Source organism: Homalodisca vitripennis, chromosome 6 (assembly GCF_021130785.1).
Source record: "Homalodisca vitripennis isolate AUS2020 chromosome 6, UT_GWSS_2.1, whole genome shotgun sequence".
Taxonomy (NCBI): domain Eukaryota; kingdom Metazoa; phylum Arthropoda; class Insecta; order Hemiptera; family Cicadellidae; genus Homalodisca; species Homalodisca vitripennis.
This window is the reverse complement of record NC_060212.1, coordinates 86,376,281-86,393,767: the sequence shown is the minus strand read 5'-3', so window position 1 is coordinate 86,393,767 and position 17,487 is coordinate 86,376,281. Positions and strand designations below refer to the sequence as shown.

The 17,487-nt window shown below is 41.5% G+C and overlaps 2 protein-coding genes across 2 annotated transcripts; both read right to left on the bottom strand.

Annotated features, from left to right (window-relative positions):
* Positions 1 to 383: 383 nt before the first annotated feature.
* Positions 384 to 5,845, bottom strand: LOC124364517 (39S ribosomal protein L15, mitochondrial). Its single transcript, XM_046820063.1, has 2 exons — positions 5,708 to 5,845; positions 384 to 657 (listed from the first exon to the last, which is right to left on the bottom strand). The coding sequence occupies exons 1-2, from the start codon at positions 5,825 to 5,827 to the stop codon at positions 451 to 453; spliced, it is 327 nt and encodes a 108-aa protein (XP_046676019.1). The 5' UTR covers positions 5,828 to 5,845; the 3' UTR covers positions 384 to 450.
* Positions 5,846 to 7,888: 2,043 nt separating this feature from the next.
* LOC124365457 (histone H2B-like) lies at positions 7,889 to 8,266 on the bottom strand. The gene has a single exon (XM_046821439.1). The coding sequence runs from the start codon at positions 8,264 to 8,266 to the stop codon at positions 7,889 to 7,891; it is 378 nt and encodes a 125-aa protein (XP_046677395.1).
* Between the last annotated feature and the right edge of the window lie 9,221 nt (positions 8,267 to 17,487).

Below are 17,487 nucleotides of genomic sequence, written 5' to 3'. Positions count from 1 at the left end.
ATTGTGGCATAGAAATAAACTCAAAAGAACCAATTACTAATATAAGTAAAAATTACAACAACAAAATAAATAAAATTTGTTTTCAAAAAATATATTGAAAAGTATGAAATCGTTATTTTATATGTTAAAAATATAATTGGTTCATTATAACTCAAATACAAACTGAAATACATGTACCTAAATTTAGGCTGTTCAACATGGGCGATATAGGACCATTTAGCCCCCCATAACAGTAATACTAATACACAAAGATTTAAAAAAAGCTATCAAGTTATCTTGATTTATATCACCATGGCTTTGACTTTTATGTAATGCTATTAATCACTGTGTATGTTAAAATGTTACAAGAGACATCTTTGTGGTTCTGACAATAACAAATGGAGTCAAGTTTAAATAACTTTATTATTGCTAACTACACATGTATATACACCACTGTCAGCACAAAGCTGTCTAACTCCTGTAGAACTGTTTGAGCTCCTCATCCTTGGGCCTCAGTATGGCCCTGTCCTTGAGTGAGATCACCCAGCCAGGCTCCAGTCCGTAGAATATCTGACGAGGATCCTTGCGCTCGGACAACATCTTGTAGTCCGGGTCCTCCTCTATTACAGGCAGTTTATATCCATACTTCTGTGCCAGAACCAGTCGTTCCCACGACACCTTCAAAAGATATGATAAAATTGTTCAACAGTACTTATCTATATGACATCATTATATTCTGTAAAAAAATTGTTAATTAACAATATGATTGGTTAGTAAAGAGTTAGCAAAAATAAATCCAGATTCCTTATATCAAAACCTCAGATCATGTTACTTAACCCTTTACGCTCGAAACACCAGCAACACTGGCCACACCAATGTTGCAAACAGCTTGCGTTAGTTCTGCCGTAGTTTGTCCTCGCAACTCGTATGGCCAGTACAGATGGCCGTGCTACTTTCATTGACAGCTCGGTGGCCATATTTGTTGTTTGACTTCCCAGATCAAAATTATTTTTCAATTTCCTCTGCATTAGTTACATAGTAATATAAAATGTTTTAAGAAGAAATGAAAAAAAAATTATTTTAAAAAAATGAATCTTTATAATACAAAGATAAGCATACATTAGGGAAATTTTACTCTAACACGTATATTGTTAACAAAGATATGTAAATACAATTTTATAAAGTGTAATGACTCATTTCATACACCCATCTCACATTCATTTCAATATTTAATTTAATTTAGAAATTTATTAGTAATAATAATTAAATAATTAAATAATTAAGGAATAATTATTTATAAATTGTCTCAAATTTTAATACAAACAATAATAAATACAAAATTAAATATATCAAAATTAATCAAAATTCACCTTATTACATATAAAACTCAAAAGTTATAAAGTAAACTAAAGTCAGTGATACAGTGTGCAGGGATGATTGTTGAGTGAAGAGAGCAGAGGTTTAAAAGTTTAGAGGAGAGAGGGATATAGAAGAAGTGAAGCAAGATTTTTATTTTAAATAAAGAAACTGGTTACATTTTATTCAGCAGTATTTGGTTCAAAAGAAAGGTTAATTTATTAACTTCATATTATCACTGAAGTACAGAGAAGCAGAAGACTGACATTGGGTGAGAAAATTCCTTTTAAATTTAACAGTGATCCATTGGAAGAACATAAAACCCAGGATTTGGCTAACAATTCAAAATTAATATAATTAAAATTTAACAAAATTATTTTTCAAATTACAATATCTTTTATTAAAAATAGTACCTAATATTTATATTTCATTAGGCCAGCATGACCACCCTGCCCTAAAATTTAAGAACTGTATTTTAAAAAATGTACCATTATTGTATCCTCCATCTTGTTTCAAAATTCAAACCTGTATGTCAATTAATTTATCATCATTAAAGTTCACATTTGTATCATACTGAGTTATTTATTATTTCTAGCTATAAACATCGGAATACAAATTAAGTTTAACCATTTATTTAAAGTGTATAGTAGTAGTATATTAAAAAATTGGCGCCCAACGTGGGGCTTAATGAAATATTAATAATCATAAGTATTTTACGCAAACCATTCTTAACTGGTTTTTTGTGGCAACCAAATGGGTCACAACATTTTTTTCCCATAAATGTGGTTGTATTTGTCTAAATATTTATCTTTGTGGTAGTGGCAAATATTAGTAGGAGGACTTCCGGTATGGCGACGAACAGTAAAGGCGGCTGCCTGTGTGGTGCGTGCAAAATTTTAATAAATAATGAAGAAGGGACGTTGTTATGTGAAGGATTGTGCGAAATCACAAGTAGCGAATTGGATTGGATATGTGACAAGTGTGTTTTAAGGTTAAACGTGATGAAAAATCATGCTGCCAGTGACAAGGAGTATTTTAATCTCCGTGATTTAGTTGAAAACCTGATGGGGTTAGTAAAAAACGTTGTAAATGATAATGTTCAAATTAACAAAAAACTGGAATGTTACATTATAGGTTAGCTCAGCCAAAGGGATAAGTAAACAGAAAGTTGAGAATATAGTACCGGAAGTTGAAAAAAATGGTTCATTGTGGAAAAAATGGAGTGTAAGGGAGTGAATGAAAGCTAAGATTGGAGTGGATTTTACAATGAAGGATAAAGTTATTGAATATTTACTGATGACCCAGAATTGGCTGGTAAACCTAGACCATATTGATCTACAACAAAACGTAGATAAATTGTTTGATGAGTTTTATTCAACTTTCTTGTACATATTTGATATTTGTTTTCCTAAGATGATTTTTAGTATTAAGGACGAGTCACATGTTAACTGGGTCGATGAAGAAGTTATTATATCCCAGACAAATCTAAAGGATCAGTATTGGCACACTAGGGATAATCCTAGTCACATTGTTAAGTTACAATACGCAAGATCTAAAAGCCAACATGCCAACTTACTATGTCAAGTTAAAAAACAATTTTACAGGTCGAAGATAAGCAAAGCAAAAAATATTTGCAAAGAGTCTTGGGACATCGTTAAACACTTAACATGTGATGAAAATGTAAATAGTTTTAATATTTATTTAAAGGATAAGGACGAGCTCATTTCTCACCCAAGCAATGTAGTAAATGTTTTTAACAATTATTTTGTAAGTGAAATTTTAAAACTAACCGGACCAACAGTGCAAGCTGATGTGAATCAAAATTCAGACCACCAACATGACTCATCTGATGAATTTATCTTGTGGCCTACAGATGAGGAAGAAGTTAAGGAAACTATACTTAAAGTTAGTTCGAAGCGTGGTGCTGGTGTGGATGAAATTCCATGTAGCATATTAAAAGTATGTAAAGATATTATTGCAAAGCCACTCACTATTATCATTAATAAGTCTTTTGAGGATGGATACTTCCCAAATTAAATTAAAACCTCCAAGGTTGTGCCTATACACAAGTGCAATGAAAGAGATCAAGTTAAGCAATATAGGCCAGTAGCTGTGCAAAGTGTATTCTCTAAAATAATTGAGATCATCTTTCTGAAAAGATTAATCCCTTACTTGGAGAAAAATCAAATTTTGAACAACCACCAGTATGGTTTCAGGAAATGTAGGTCCACAACAGATGCAATATTGGATTTGTTAATTAATTTATATGAGAATCTTGATGTAGGGCACTCTTTGTACAGTTAAAGGTGCTAACATTGCCAGCCATCTATATTCTTGAATCCGCAATAATGGTAAGGAGGAAGCCTGAAATATTTATAAAAAATGACCAAGTACATCAATATGCTACAAGACAAAAGAAAAAAGTTTATGTCAGCCAAGTAACATCCAGCCTAGCAAAGACAGCCTTGAAGGAATACTTAATCCAAAGACCCTATTACTCAGTAGAGGAATATTTTACTGAAGAATAGACTCTACATGACATGACGACCATGGCGCAATTGCGCTACCAGTGGGAGATTATCAAGTAAGTAAGCAAGTAATTTCTTTCGAAATTCTTAATTTTAGCAAAACATTGTTCTTCAGCTGACAAATCACTCACCCTAATTAATTCTTGAGGCACTTCTTTCTTGTAATGTTCTTTATGGCACTGTTCACTTATTAGACCCACAAAACAACTCATATTTAATGTTATTAATTATAAGCTAAAACACTACAGAGCATTGGCAATCCAAATTTTAAACAACACTGACAGGAAATGATCACTAGTCAAAGAACTATCACCAACTGAGCTTCATCTATGTCCAAGCATTGAATGTGAGGGGGGGGTTCATGTCACCACTTGCAGGGACATGCAAGTACAGACAGGCTGTATTGACAGTTGCAGTTGTCTACACCTCAATCCCTGCAAAACTCTCATTGACTTGTTGCAACATGATACCAATTGTGTAAGATTATGAGTTACTTACTATTTTAAAATATTCCTCAAGTACTAACATATATTTTTACATCATGTATTTTATAAAATGTATTTAATACTATTATATTTTAGAACATAAATTAAAATGCATATACATTTTTACAGTATAATAGATCTAAGCAAATTATTTTTCATAAAGTGCGCAAGTGCTATTTTGTGGTTATAAGTATTGTTTATTTATACCATTATTTTTCTGGTTTTAAATAATTTTTATTGTAAATCCTACGTAGGTTTAAATGAGGAATATAATGTTTTGAGCATTAAATATAAGTTTATTGTTAACATAATGATTTAAACAAGCCCTTGTTTGCTAACTTGGTACCGCATAAGCGAGAAAAAGGGTAGCGCTTTTAACTGAAATTCAATGCTGTATATCTCTAAATGTAGTTAAGTCTCAGTCATAATTTTTTTTATGAGATATTCCTATTTGTATAAAGAACATTCTGTAAAATTTTCATTTATTTTCATTCAGTCCCTTTTTAGTTATTAACCCTAGAAAATTGACATTATTAGGCTTTCGGCCATTTTTGAAAAGCTCTAGAAAAAAAGGAGAGCATTCTCAGGGCTAAAACTTTTCAGTAGGTAGTTATATTAGTTTTCAACAAAGAAATAAAATATTAGTAGTGAGTCTCTTTTCCTTCTTAAACTTGTATGGTCTTAAAAAGTAACAATTGATGATTTTCTTCCGAGATTTTGCAGAATTGACCCACCTACGTGTAGTCAATAATAGTAATGTTAGCACACGTCTTCTAGTAAAATTTTCAGAGTTTCTATCCATTTTATCACTTTAGTGTATAGACCCACTACGCGTCATTTGTCTTATTTGCACAGTCAATGTTTAGAGAAGAATTATAAACTAATTTAAAATTTACTGCTTTACTTAAAAATTTCTTTAAAATAAAGCTGCTCGATAGTTTTCAGCACTCACCATTCATTATAAAACAAAGAGAATATTAGAAAATAACTGCTATGTTTAGTGGCCAGTGGTGCTGGCTTTAGAGATATGGACGTATTATATTTTGGCCAGTACAGCTGGACATACGATCTGAGATAACATTACGGTAAAAATTAATTCGTGCTTCCGACAAAATGGAGGCGGCCAGTAGAGCTGGTCATACGAGCTCCAAGGACAAATTATAAGTACTTCTTTTGAGCGCATAGGGTTAAAACACAAGGGGTTACTTGAAACATAGTATTTTAATTTAGATGAATCTAGTATGTGGGTTTTTAATTAATACTTAATTAATAATTAGCTCACTTTCTAATTTTTAATTGACCTGTATTCACCTGTCTTGAGTATAAAATAAAATAAAATAGAACAGAATCAATAACAACCTTTTCTGGATCTGCCAAGTAGCCTCTGGTTTCTGCTCCTGTGTAGAACAAGATGGCATCTTGAGGCGGCAACATTCGTCGTGGTATCGCTTCGCCTACATCAAGGCAAGTAAAGCACATTTCAAATACAAAAAAATCATTTGATTCTCACAAAAAATTATTTATTTTATGCCTTTCCCACTAAAGCGGAAGTCTACGCTTCCCCAAACACCTTTCTGTGGTGCAGATATAGAAACTAACAATTGCATTGCAGTGTGATATAACAATTCAATATTATAAATATTCAGTATCAATTAAGCTTAAGTAAATGCACATATCTAAAAACATACAACGCTTACAAACGAGATACGTTCAACTTAAATATGAGATTAGAATGATATTTTGTGATAAATATATACATATATTTAGCCTATTATAAACAGTTCTTTTATGTCAACCAATTATTTGGAAAATGTGCTCTTTAACACTTTTTTTTACTTCTTAACAAAATAATACTACAAATACAACAAAGCACCTTTTTGAATTTTTCAATTGAACAATACACTTGGATTGATCCCTCAAAACTGTTGTAACGAAAATCAGAAAAAAATTACTAGATTTATGAATATTATTCTAAAAATAAACCTCTATCTTTAAAACTTTCAACACAAAAGTTTTATTTTAAACATGAGAAGGTGTAGAGAGTCGTAAATTCACCTCACGTTGTTTGCACCATTTATAGTAGGTTGTGTGTGTGGTATTTTGGTCAATGAAAATGGGCCCCGCCCCACGTTGGTGGTGTCATCTGTAGTTCAGCGTAGTCTCATATATGTAGGTTAAATTTAAATAATGTGTCCCATGTTGTCAGATGCCCTTTGTTGTAGATCAAATTTAGGTAAATGTAGAATGGATGGACATAGCCCTAGGTCCACAATGGTTGGGACATTTGCTCAGGATCGTATATGCATCAACTGCTCCACATGGTGACGTGATTTGAGTTAGATCAGTTTTACTGCTCACATTTATGCAGCCCTTTGTCTGTGCTGCCCCTCACTGATTGTCTTGTATAGTCTGGTGTTAGTAATCTGAATATAACAGATTATGTTGTACGTGGGATTGACTACAGAGTCATGTTGTCAGTGTCAAATGTCAATAGGATTCAAACCATTTACCTACTACAGCAACACAAGTTTATTGAGTTCACAAGCTGTTTTGCTTTACTATTTTTCCAAATCACTAATCATCATATTTCTCCGAATCACTCGTCATCACAAGACAACGTTTTATTATGCATTTGAATAACTGTCTATTATTTCACATTTAAATCACTAAAAAATGAATAAAAAAACATTAAACCATTGCTGTATAATCACAGTATTATAACAGCTTCTACTGCTATCAATGCCAAGGAAAGAAAGAGAATGAGATTGGAGGAGGGCCGGGGTTGACAGAAATGGATCATTACATTTTTAGCCTTGGACCCAAAATAGTACACTTGAATTTAATATTTTGTTAATACTGTTTATAAAACATGAATTTCTTTTGTAACTATTACAATTTAATAATTTGAATTTAATCCAATATAAAATTTATTTATCTTTTCTCTATTAATTATTTTAACTTTCATATGTGATAATAACTTTCACCCAAAAATAATTATATAAACATCATTGTGTAACTTTCACGGAATAATTGTATAATCCTTATAATAACTGTCACTAATTTTACAAATAAGAAAGTATTTTAGACGAATGGTTTAAAACATTATGTTCTATATTTTGACTTATTAATTGTTTTATACTTTATCTTAGTTGTGGGGGGGGGGGGGGGTGGGGGGGGGGGGGGGTGGGGGGGGGGGGGGGTGGGGGGGGGGGGGGGTGGGGGGGGGGGGGGGTGGGGGGGGGGGGGGGTGAAAAAACGAAAATTATACAATTTTACAGTGAAATCGGACTATGTTTAAAAAGAAATAAGGAATTGTAAAATTCCTGGAATAAAATATTTATGACAAGCACAAAGTCATAAATTTGGTATTTTCGATAGAAAATATAGTCGAGAGCGACTTGAAACAACCAGGTTTTTACATCGGTTTTACAACAATAAACGGTAAAATAAGCGAAAACGAAAGAGTTATTGGTGGCCTTTAGAAAGGCCGTTTGTGCGGAGCGGGCTCGCTCGTTGCGGGGCGCTGGCCTGCCGGCCGGCTTACTTGGAGCTGGTGTACTTGGTCACGGCCTTGGTACCCTCGCTCACGGCGTGCTTGGCCAACTCGCCGGGCAACAGGAGCCTGACGGCGGTCTGGATCTCCCGCGACGTGATGGTCGACCGCTTGTTGTAGTGGGCCAGGCGGGAAGCTTCGGCGGCTATGCGCTCGAATATGTCGTTCACGAAGCTGTTCAATGATGGACATGGCCGTTGCTTGGAGACGCCGTGGTTGTCGAGGTGGACCTGTTTCAGTACCTTGTAGATGTAGATGGCATAACTCTCCTTCCTCCTGCGCTTCTTCTTCTTGTCGCCCTTGGTGATGTTCTTCTGGGCCTTGCCGGCCTTCTTGACGGCTTTTCCGCTCGCTTTCGGTGGCATCCTGAGTCGCTGGTGTACGCCGGGAGTATAGGCCGAATTTTTTTTTTTTTTTTTTTTTTTTTGTTAAGCAGAGGGAACCTTCAAAAGGTACCCGGCGTTCCCGGTTATGTGGGATTTCTTACCGCACTAAAACCACTCTCTGCTTGCCACCCACGTCCTTCGTGGGCCGTACAGCACCTGAACTCTAGGTTCACTGGCTGTAGAATGAAGCGCTGAAACTTAAAATTTTTTATAGAGTCGCCTAATTAGAAAATCACTGTTACGAAAACAAATTAATAATTTAAAAGAAAAATATTGAATTTTAACAACTGCGTCTCAAGTTGGGATCGCAGGCTCTCATCCTGTAGATGAATTTGCTACGGTGGGTCGTCCAGGATGGTGATGGGGCGCCGCCTGTAGTCGTCCCGGACCGTCCGTACGGCGCTGTGATTGCAGCAATATGTTTGATGATCCGAACGCTGCTGCTGTCTCGAAGAACTTGACGGCTGATGTTCTCGCGAACACTTCTAACGTTGGCACTTCTAGGGATTTCCTTATGGTTTCATTCCGTACAAACCATGGTTGCCGGGTGATGGCTCGGAGGGCCTTATTTTGGATGGTCCTTGGAGTGACTTGCGGTTAGATCGGCTGCAGTTGGTCCACCAAGCTGTGGAGGCATACATCATGACCGATCTAACCACAGCGAAGAAAATTGTGGTCTTGACGCTCATCAGGGAAGGGACGAGCGGCGGTTTATTAGGGGGCCTATTGACCCAGCAAATTTTCTTCGCCTCCTCGGCTTTTTTTCTTAGCGTGGGGTCCGAAATTTAATTTTGAGTCTTAGAATAACTCCTAGGTATTTGGCATGGGGTTTTCCATTCAATTGGATCGTCATCCAGAGTCACGGGTGGCGGGAGTCTCTTCGGCATTCTTCTTCGCTTTCTGAAGCAGACAGCTGAAACTCTTCTCAGATGTTGATTGGAAATGCGCCACTTTTTCCAGCCACGGAGAGAGAAGGTCCATCTGCTGCTGCATGACGTCAGCGGCTCGTGTCGGCTGAAAGCTCCTGCAGAGGAACATGGCGTCGTCTGCGTACAAGGACAGCGTTACCCTAGGTACCAGTGGCATGTCGTTGGTGTAAACGAGATAAAGCACTGGTCCTACGTACGCTGCCCTGTGGCACGCCCGGCCTCGATCGTCCTTTTCTGTAGATAGTTCGCCGTCCACGGCGATGCGGAAGGTCCTTCCCTGTGAGGTAGGAGCGGAGGAGATGTACCATGGTGGGGGGAACTGGTGAATCTGCAAAGTTTGTACAGGAGCCCCTCGTGCCAGACTCTCGTCAAACGCTCTGCTGACATCTAGAAATACTGCAACTGAGCAACAGGTTGTAGTTCATGTTGTCCAGCCAGCATGTTCACAACGCGAACTAGTTGTTGAGTCGTCGAATGATCTCTCCTGAATCCGAACTGCTCTGGCCGGATGAATGAGTCATTTAGGTAGGGAACTAATCTGGAAAGGAGAAGCTTCTCGAAAGAGCTTAGAGATAGTGGGGAGGAGTGATATGGGGCGGAAGTTCTGTGGGAACAGGCGGGATTTTCCAGGTTTGGGAATGAGAATGACTTTGGCCACCTTCCAGCTAGCCGGGAAGTGATGCAATCGGACGGCGCTGTTGAACATACTAACCAGGCAATTCAGCAGTGATGCAGGGGCAGCGAGTAGGGCTTCTTGTTACCAATTTCTATCCAGTCCGGGAGCTTTCCTCGGTTTGGATTTTTTGATGAACGCCTCTACTTCCTCTCAGGGTGAACTGCTCCAGCTCCTCCTCAGGCTCCATACTGAAGTAGTGTTTCAAGAGTTTACCTCCACGTGCTCGCAGTTGGTCCTCATTGTAGATGTCTGCGTTTGGCCTGAACTGTTCCTCCATGGTGTCAGCAAAGGCCTCTGCTTTGTCCATGGCGGAATAGGCCAGGCCTCGCTGTCCGTGGAGGGGCTGGTTGGTCGGTTTCTCGATGCGCAAGATCTTCGCCGTTTTTCCAAGCGCTGCCGTCCTCCAACTCCAGGCCAGAGAGATAGGAGTTCCACGTCTCGGTCCTGTAGTCGAACAGCATCCGCTTGACGATGTTACACTGGGCGTTGAAGGCTCGTTTAGCAACTGGCTGCCGGGTTAGTTGCCAGATGCGTCGCAGGCGTCTTCGTTTGTCCACCGCGACTCGGATGATGGCAGGCAGTGCTGATCTGGTGTGCGGGGGGCGACCAGGTCGAGACGCTTCCACCAAGCTGTCCGAGATTGCGGTGTGCAATTCTGAAACATAGACGTCAAGCTCAAATCCAAATCAAATCAAATCATTTTTTATTTTGCCAGAACATTACAAAAAATTGTATAGCAATAGTCATTTTTCTATAAATTTGGACCAATCACTCACTCCACATTGAGACCAGTCCAAACATACAGAAATTCAGTCGCGCCCCACATTCACTCTTGCCAATTTTCCCATTTTTCCAACGCTGGTTGTCAGTGTTCCAATTGTGCGGTCACCCAGTCGAATGCCATAAACTCGTCAGCACTATAAAATGCTTGAGACGCTAAAAGCGTTTTAAACGAGCTTTTAATGCCTTGGGCGTTGGGGCGTTTTTGATTGAATTTGGCAACTTGTTGAGAAAACGAACTCCTGCCTGCGAAGGCAAGTGTTCGTAAACCCCCGTCCTGTGACTTCCAGTTCGGTAGGTATCTCTGCCTCTTGTCCCATACGAATGTATGTCTCGGCCACGTGTCATGGCACATTTAGACATACAAAAAAAGATTGTCTCTAGGATTGTAGAGACACGGCAGAGTCAACAGTTGCAGTTTTTTAAAAGCTTCCTTGCATGTTTCTCTGAACCTTAGCTGTGCGATTATGCGAATCGCTTGCTTCTGCAATTTGAATGCCCTGAAAAAATGATAGTTTGCGCTGGCTCCCCACAGCACCAAACCGTAGGTGAGGTGGGGGTAGATCAAGCCATAATAAGCCGTCATCAGTACCTGACTGGGGCAGTATTTGGCTAAAGACCTCAATACATAGATGCCCGAGGCCAGTTTTGAGCAAACATGATCAATGTGATAATTCCAAGTCAATCCCCGATCCAGGAATATTCCGAGGAATTTTGAACAGTCGACTTCCTCCAGGAAAAAGTCATCCAATAAAACGGCTGGCCCGTCATTGGAGTTTTCCTGATCGCAACGCGAAAGTCAAGAAATTTGATTTTGAAGAATTTGATTTGAGGTTGAGGCTGTTAAAGTGTTGGACACAATTGTTGGTGTCAAGAAAAAATTTGCTGTTCCAGAATAGTTTTTGATTTGTTGGTGAAACAAAGTGTCGTGTCATCAGCGTACTGCACAAGTTTTCCATGCAGTAGTGATGACTCCATGTCATTGACATAGATGAGGAAAAGAATCGGACTGAGTATTGATCCCTGAGGGACACCATAGCTCAGCTGAATCGGTTCAGAGAATTTGTTTGAGATTTGGACGATTTGTGTTCTGTGGCCTAAAAATGAGCTAATCCATTGGAGCGGCACGCCTCTGATGCCATGAGATTCAAGTTTGTCAAGCAATTTCGAGTGGTCAACACAGTCAAATGCCTTAGATAAGTCGAGAAACACACTTAATGTGGAAGTCTCGACTTTCTAAACCCCTCTACAACCATTTCGACAAGACTCACAACGGCGTCTGTAGTCGATTTCCCCTTCCTGAAACCAAATTGGTGTTCAGAAAGCAGGTTATGGTTGTTTAGAAACTGAAGCATTCTAGTTAAAAAGAGTTTTTCAAAAATTTTGCTCAATGCGGGCAAAATTGAGACAGGCCTATAATTATTGGTTGAGCTGGGATCATCTTTTTTAAAAATTGGAGTTACTTTCGCGATTTTAAGGAGCGAGGGAAAAACTCCTTGTTGAAAAGAATGATTGACTAATTGGGATAATGGACTCACAATATGCTTTGAGCATCTTTTAATGAGCCACACAGACATTAAATTAATATCGTTTGATTTTTTTGCCGGGAGCTGTTGAATAATTCTTTCGAGCTCATCCTCAACTACAGGACCCAAAGCCAATGATGACACTGGGCTCTGTCTTCGCGTGGGGTTTACTTGCGGAGGAGATGGACAAGGACCTTGCTCACCAGCAAACCGACGCGAAAAATCTGTTAAACTCGTTCGCAGCCTCAGTCGCATCCTCTACAAGCCTATCCCCTATTTTGATTTTTATTTGGGTCTGTGATTCATTTTTATTGTTTATGATGCCCCAAACAGTTTTAGAAACATTTTTTGACGAGATGATTGATTTAGAGACATCATATGCTTTCGCAGCTTGGATCACTTTTTTGTAAATTCTTTTGTAATTCCGAAAAAAAAATTTTGAAATCTTCGTTTGAAGTAGTTTTTTGAATTTCGGAGAAAAATTTAAGGAACAGAGAAATTTCTCTCGATACCAATATTCCTTTTGTGATCCATTTGTTGTTTGCCTTTCTCGGGCAAATTTTGATTGTTTTAGTAGGACAGCATAAATTTAGATGATAATTAAAATTTTTGGAGAACAATTTAAAGTGCTGCTCTACTGACTGTGGTAGATTTAAGAAATCCCAATTTTCTTTGGAAAGGGAAGCGTTGAGGAGAGCAATGTTACCTGGCCTTATGTCTCTTATAGTTTTAGTAGTTTTTGGGCTCCCTTTCTATTTTTTTTCACCACTAATTACAGCCTCTTGGCCGTAGTGGTCTGAGATGGCTGTGTTTACCACGGATACCGCGACACCTGAAAGGTTAGTGATGACGTTGTCAATTGCTGTCTGTGTTGTTGCCGTCACTCGCGTTGGTGTTTTGACTGACAACGCAAGGCCAAAAGACCTTAACAAATCGATAAACCGTGTTGTGGATGGGTGATTTTTGTCCAGCGCGTCAATGTTGAAATCACCCATGAGGACATAATCCTGTTTTTGGTTTGTCAGGTCAGTCAGCACGGCTTCGAATTTGGAAAAAAAATTTTCTTCGTTTCCGCTGGGTGACCTGTAAATTCCGATGACAATCAATTTTGACTTGTTTGTGTGAAGTTTGATTCCGACTGCTTCAAAATCTTTTTCAATTGTTTCTCTAACTGAAAAAGTGCCAAAGTTGGAATTTTGTCTCACGAAAATTGCGACTCCTCCTCCTTTGGATAGTTGTCTACAGTATGAGTTCGCCAGCTTGAAATTTGGGATTTTGCAACGATCAATGTTTTTGCTGTTGAAGCCATTTTCAGTAACTACAAGTACGTCTGTCTGTAGATCCTCACACATGAGTTGAACTTCATCTAATTTGTTTGTAGCAGATTGTGCGTTTTGATGAAGCAGTCGTATTGAATTTTGATTTTGAAATTTTGACATTGTCCGTCTTCCATGGGTTTGCGTCAGTCAATTTAGACCGGCGTTGGTAGATGGGGTCCCTAAAAAACCAGAATTCATCTTTAAGGCCTGACTGACATTCCTTTGGCCTGAGATTGGTGGACTGCCCAGCAGGTCGGCTGATCACAGCCTCCGCGTAGCTGTGATGCTGGGCGGTTGGTGTCGGTGGTGTCGGTGATGCCGATGGCGACCGGGGTGGAGCAGTAGGAGCGGTGGTTCCGAAGCGGCGACGAGGCAGACTGGTTAACTCCCTCACTATCAAACCAGCCAGTAAAGATTTCCCCGTTGTTGTCAAGTGTAGGCCGTGAGGGGTGAAGTGTTCACGGCCCAGGACACTGATATCCATCATCGCCACGCCCCTCGTAGCGTTCACACAACTCGCTCACATAGCTGTTCGCGAGAGCTATGGACTCGTGGATGGGGCTGTCGGGAGGCAGGTCGTATCGAGGTGGTAGAGGCGACACTAGGATATCAGAGGAGATCCTGCAACTCTTGATTACCTCCTCCATATGCTGGAACACAATGTCCTGTCTTCCGGCAGCCAAATCGTTGGTTCCGGCGACGAGGACGTAGCAGTGGTTCTCTGGAGGGGCGTGGGAAGGTGCGATCTGGAGGAGTCCAGCGCCGGGCTTGCAGACTCCGATGATGTTGGTGTGGCCGGCTGTCTGCGATCTCATAATGGCAGAGAGGTGACGGCTGTGGCTATCGCCTAAAACAGTCACATTTTTGAACGGGAGGATAGTTTTTTTTAAGTTTTGGGTGTTTTTTCCTTTTTGTATCGTGATCATGTTTTTTTGAAGATATGTGTTTTTGTTTTTTATTTGTTGTTTTTTTCCTGGCGTTTTTCTTCTTCCTACTCACTACTGTGAAGCTTGCCGTATCCTCATCGTTTTAGGTCTGATAGGGCCATGTATCTGTTTCCTACAGTTATTTGAGGAGCATGAGCAGGTGACGTATGTGGCTGTTTCGCTGTCCCGTCCGGGTGGCTGTTCTCCCATACACCCACATTCTTCCCTCCCCCTAAGGCACTTCAGCTCCGCCTCTAAGACTTCAATGGTGGTCCTGAGGCTGGCCACAAGATCTCGGGTCTCGGCACACCGCCGCTGGTCCCCGCAGTTGATCGGCAGGTCACACTGCACGCCGCAGTCATTCGCGGAGACACGTACAGGTGAGTCAACCCGCGGCGTGGACGCCACGAAAACCTGGTTGGTGTACTGCATGAGTCGTGTATCCGACTCAATAGAGTGGTCCAAGAACGTGCTTAAACTGTTTCTTCGAGCTGCAGTAGACGGTCTTGGAGAACTTTGTTTTCGGCAACCAGGTCGGCTACTTCCGCGGCAGAAGCAGAGTCAAGACAGACAACCGGGATCGAGGCGCCGGTGGACGTCGCGGGTGACGCGGGGAGTTCAGCGTCGCTCGAGAGCGCGGGCGTCGCGGCAGACTGTGCCGACGAGGCCACAGGCGTCGAAGCGGAAAGCGGGCGTCGCGGGAGATGCGGCAGGCGGGGTAGGTGCAGGCGACAAGGACAGAGTCCTCATGGTGACTGGATGGGGCCCTTGGTGTTTGCCGCTGCACGACACAAGTCTCGTCGCCTCGGCGTTGGTCTTCAACGTCGCTCCATAGTTTCCGCCCCAAACAGCGCCAGGCTCTTTTCCCCGTTCTTCAAGCAATGGCTCTCTCTATACTTGTAGTTGTGGTGGAGGATAAGAGGTTTTCCATTTTTTGTTTGCTCAAGAGTCAGAGTCATTTTTTTTTGTAATAAATATGAATATAGGGACTAATTTATGACATATAATTAAAATAAATATGAGTATAAGTTAAAATATTTAAATAATTTAAAATCACAATAAACAGTAAAACAAACAAATAAATAAAAGACACGAACAAAAATAATAATTTAATCAATAGTGAAATAATTTAATCATCGGGGCTACAAAAAGATAGCGTCCCTAGTGGGATTCGATCTGCTGTTCCTCGGATTACTAGGCCTGAACGCTATCAGTGAGCTAGTCCTGACTTAGTGATAAGACACAGTCACTTATACATAGGTCGCAGCGACGAAGTCCGAGTGAAAATGCACCTGTTACTAACTCTTGGATCGTGTTTGTTAGTTAGTCAAAGTTAGGTTATGAATGAAAAGTCCAATATTACTGTGTGCCTTACTCACTTGAATGTCAAACACATTTAAATTGGATTGCAAGTCCAATCACAGCCACGTTAGATAATTAAAATTCACTTAGCTAATTGTTAAAATTAAAACTTAAAATTAGTAAATTAGAATAAAATAATTAGAAGCGATATAGCACCAGTGCTGCACATTGGCGCATGCGCATCACCCCCCGCATTTGATTTGATTTGATTTGATGGTCGGGATGTTGGCGGACTCTCTGATCACGGTGTTCCTCACGAACCAGGGCGACCCAGTTGCCTTCCGGAGACACACACGCTCTGGACCGCGAGCAATTGTCTCCTGGCGGTCTTGGAGGTGAGGTGGTACCAGGCAGGGGCCGCGTACGTGAGCACTGGTCGCGTGAGGGCCGTGTAGAGGAGGACCTTTGTCCTGGTCGGTAGCTTCGTGGAGTAGAGCAGTGGGCTGATGCTTGCAAAGCCCTTCCTTGCTAGGCTGCAGGTTTCTCGTGACGTGGGGTGTTGTCAGTATCAGTCGACTGTCCAGGAGTACCCCCAGGTACTTGACTTTCGTCTTCCATGGAATGTTGTCTCCGCCTAGAGTCAGATGTCGTCCATCGGCTTGCCTCGGTCGTCGGGTGAAGTTTATAGCTTAGTCGGCGTTCCAGCTTACAATTCTGAGTCTACCCATGGGTGGTGTTGAGTAAGTCGAGTAGTCTCGACATTATTCCAACCATGGTGGTGAGTTGGAAGAGGATATCCGTGATCCCTGCCTTGAGATCCTGAGGCAGGGTAACAGCGGGCTGCTTAGCCACGGGTTTCAGTCGTGGGTGGCAGTGGGGCTGAGGTGTCTGCGGTGGGTGTCGCTTTTGGCATCTCCAGCCTGACTCGTGGCGTGGGCCTCGGCCTAGTTGGGGTGGCAGGTGCAGGAGCGCTTTCCTTCCTGGTAGTCTGGCTGGTGGAGGGTTTTCTGGCGCTCCGGAGCCGGGGTCTGTGGTGGAGTGTGGGGTCCACGATTCGCCGGGTTTCGAGGGAGGCGGTGGCGGCGGCGACTTCTCACTCGCTGAAACCCATCCTCGTCTGTGTCCTCCTCAGATGTAGGGCGTGGGACGTCTCGCTGATTTGGAGGCTCGGCCTTGGCGGGTGCGGCCCTCCGCGGTGCCTTGGCTGCGGCGGCATAAGAGAGTTGCTTCTCTCTCTTGAAGCACTGGCAGCCTCGGTAGTTGGCGGTGTGTCCTTCACCGCAGTTGCAGCATCTGGCCGGGGCGGATGACTCCTTTGGGCAGAGGCTGGACGGATGTCCCTCTCCACAGCGGACGCAGCGGAGCTCTCGGTGGCAGTGGTTTGAGCCATGCCCGAAGCCCTGGCATCGATGACACTGGACCGGTCCCCCGGGCCTAGTGTATTTTCGCACTTCCAGTCTACAGTGGAACAGAGTGCGGACACTGTAGACATCGGATGGTGGCCGGAGTCCGTCTCCTCCACTCAGGGTCACAATCCAGAGGCTGGTGAGGTGGCCTCTCCTGGTCTTAAGAAGTTTTGCCTCGACGATGCCGTAGTTTTCGCACTTGAAGGCCTCTGAGACTTCTTCAGGAGTAAGGGTGGCCGGGAGACCCCTGATGACCACTTTCATCAGCTTCTCGTTGGCCATGGCGAAGGTGTGAAACTTCAGCCCCTGATCCTGAAGGTAACGTTGCAGGGACCT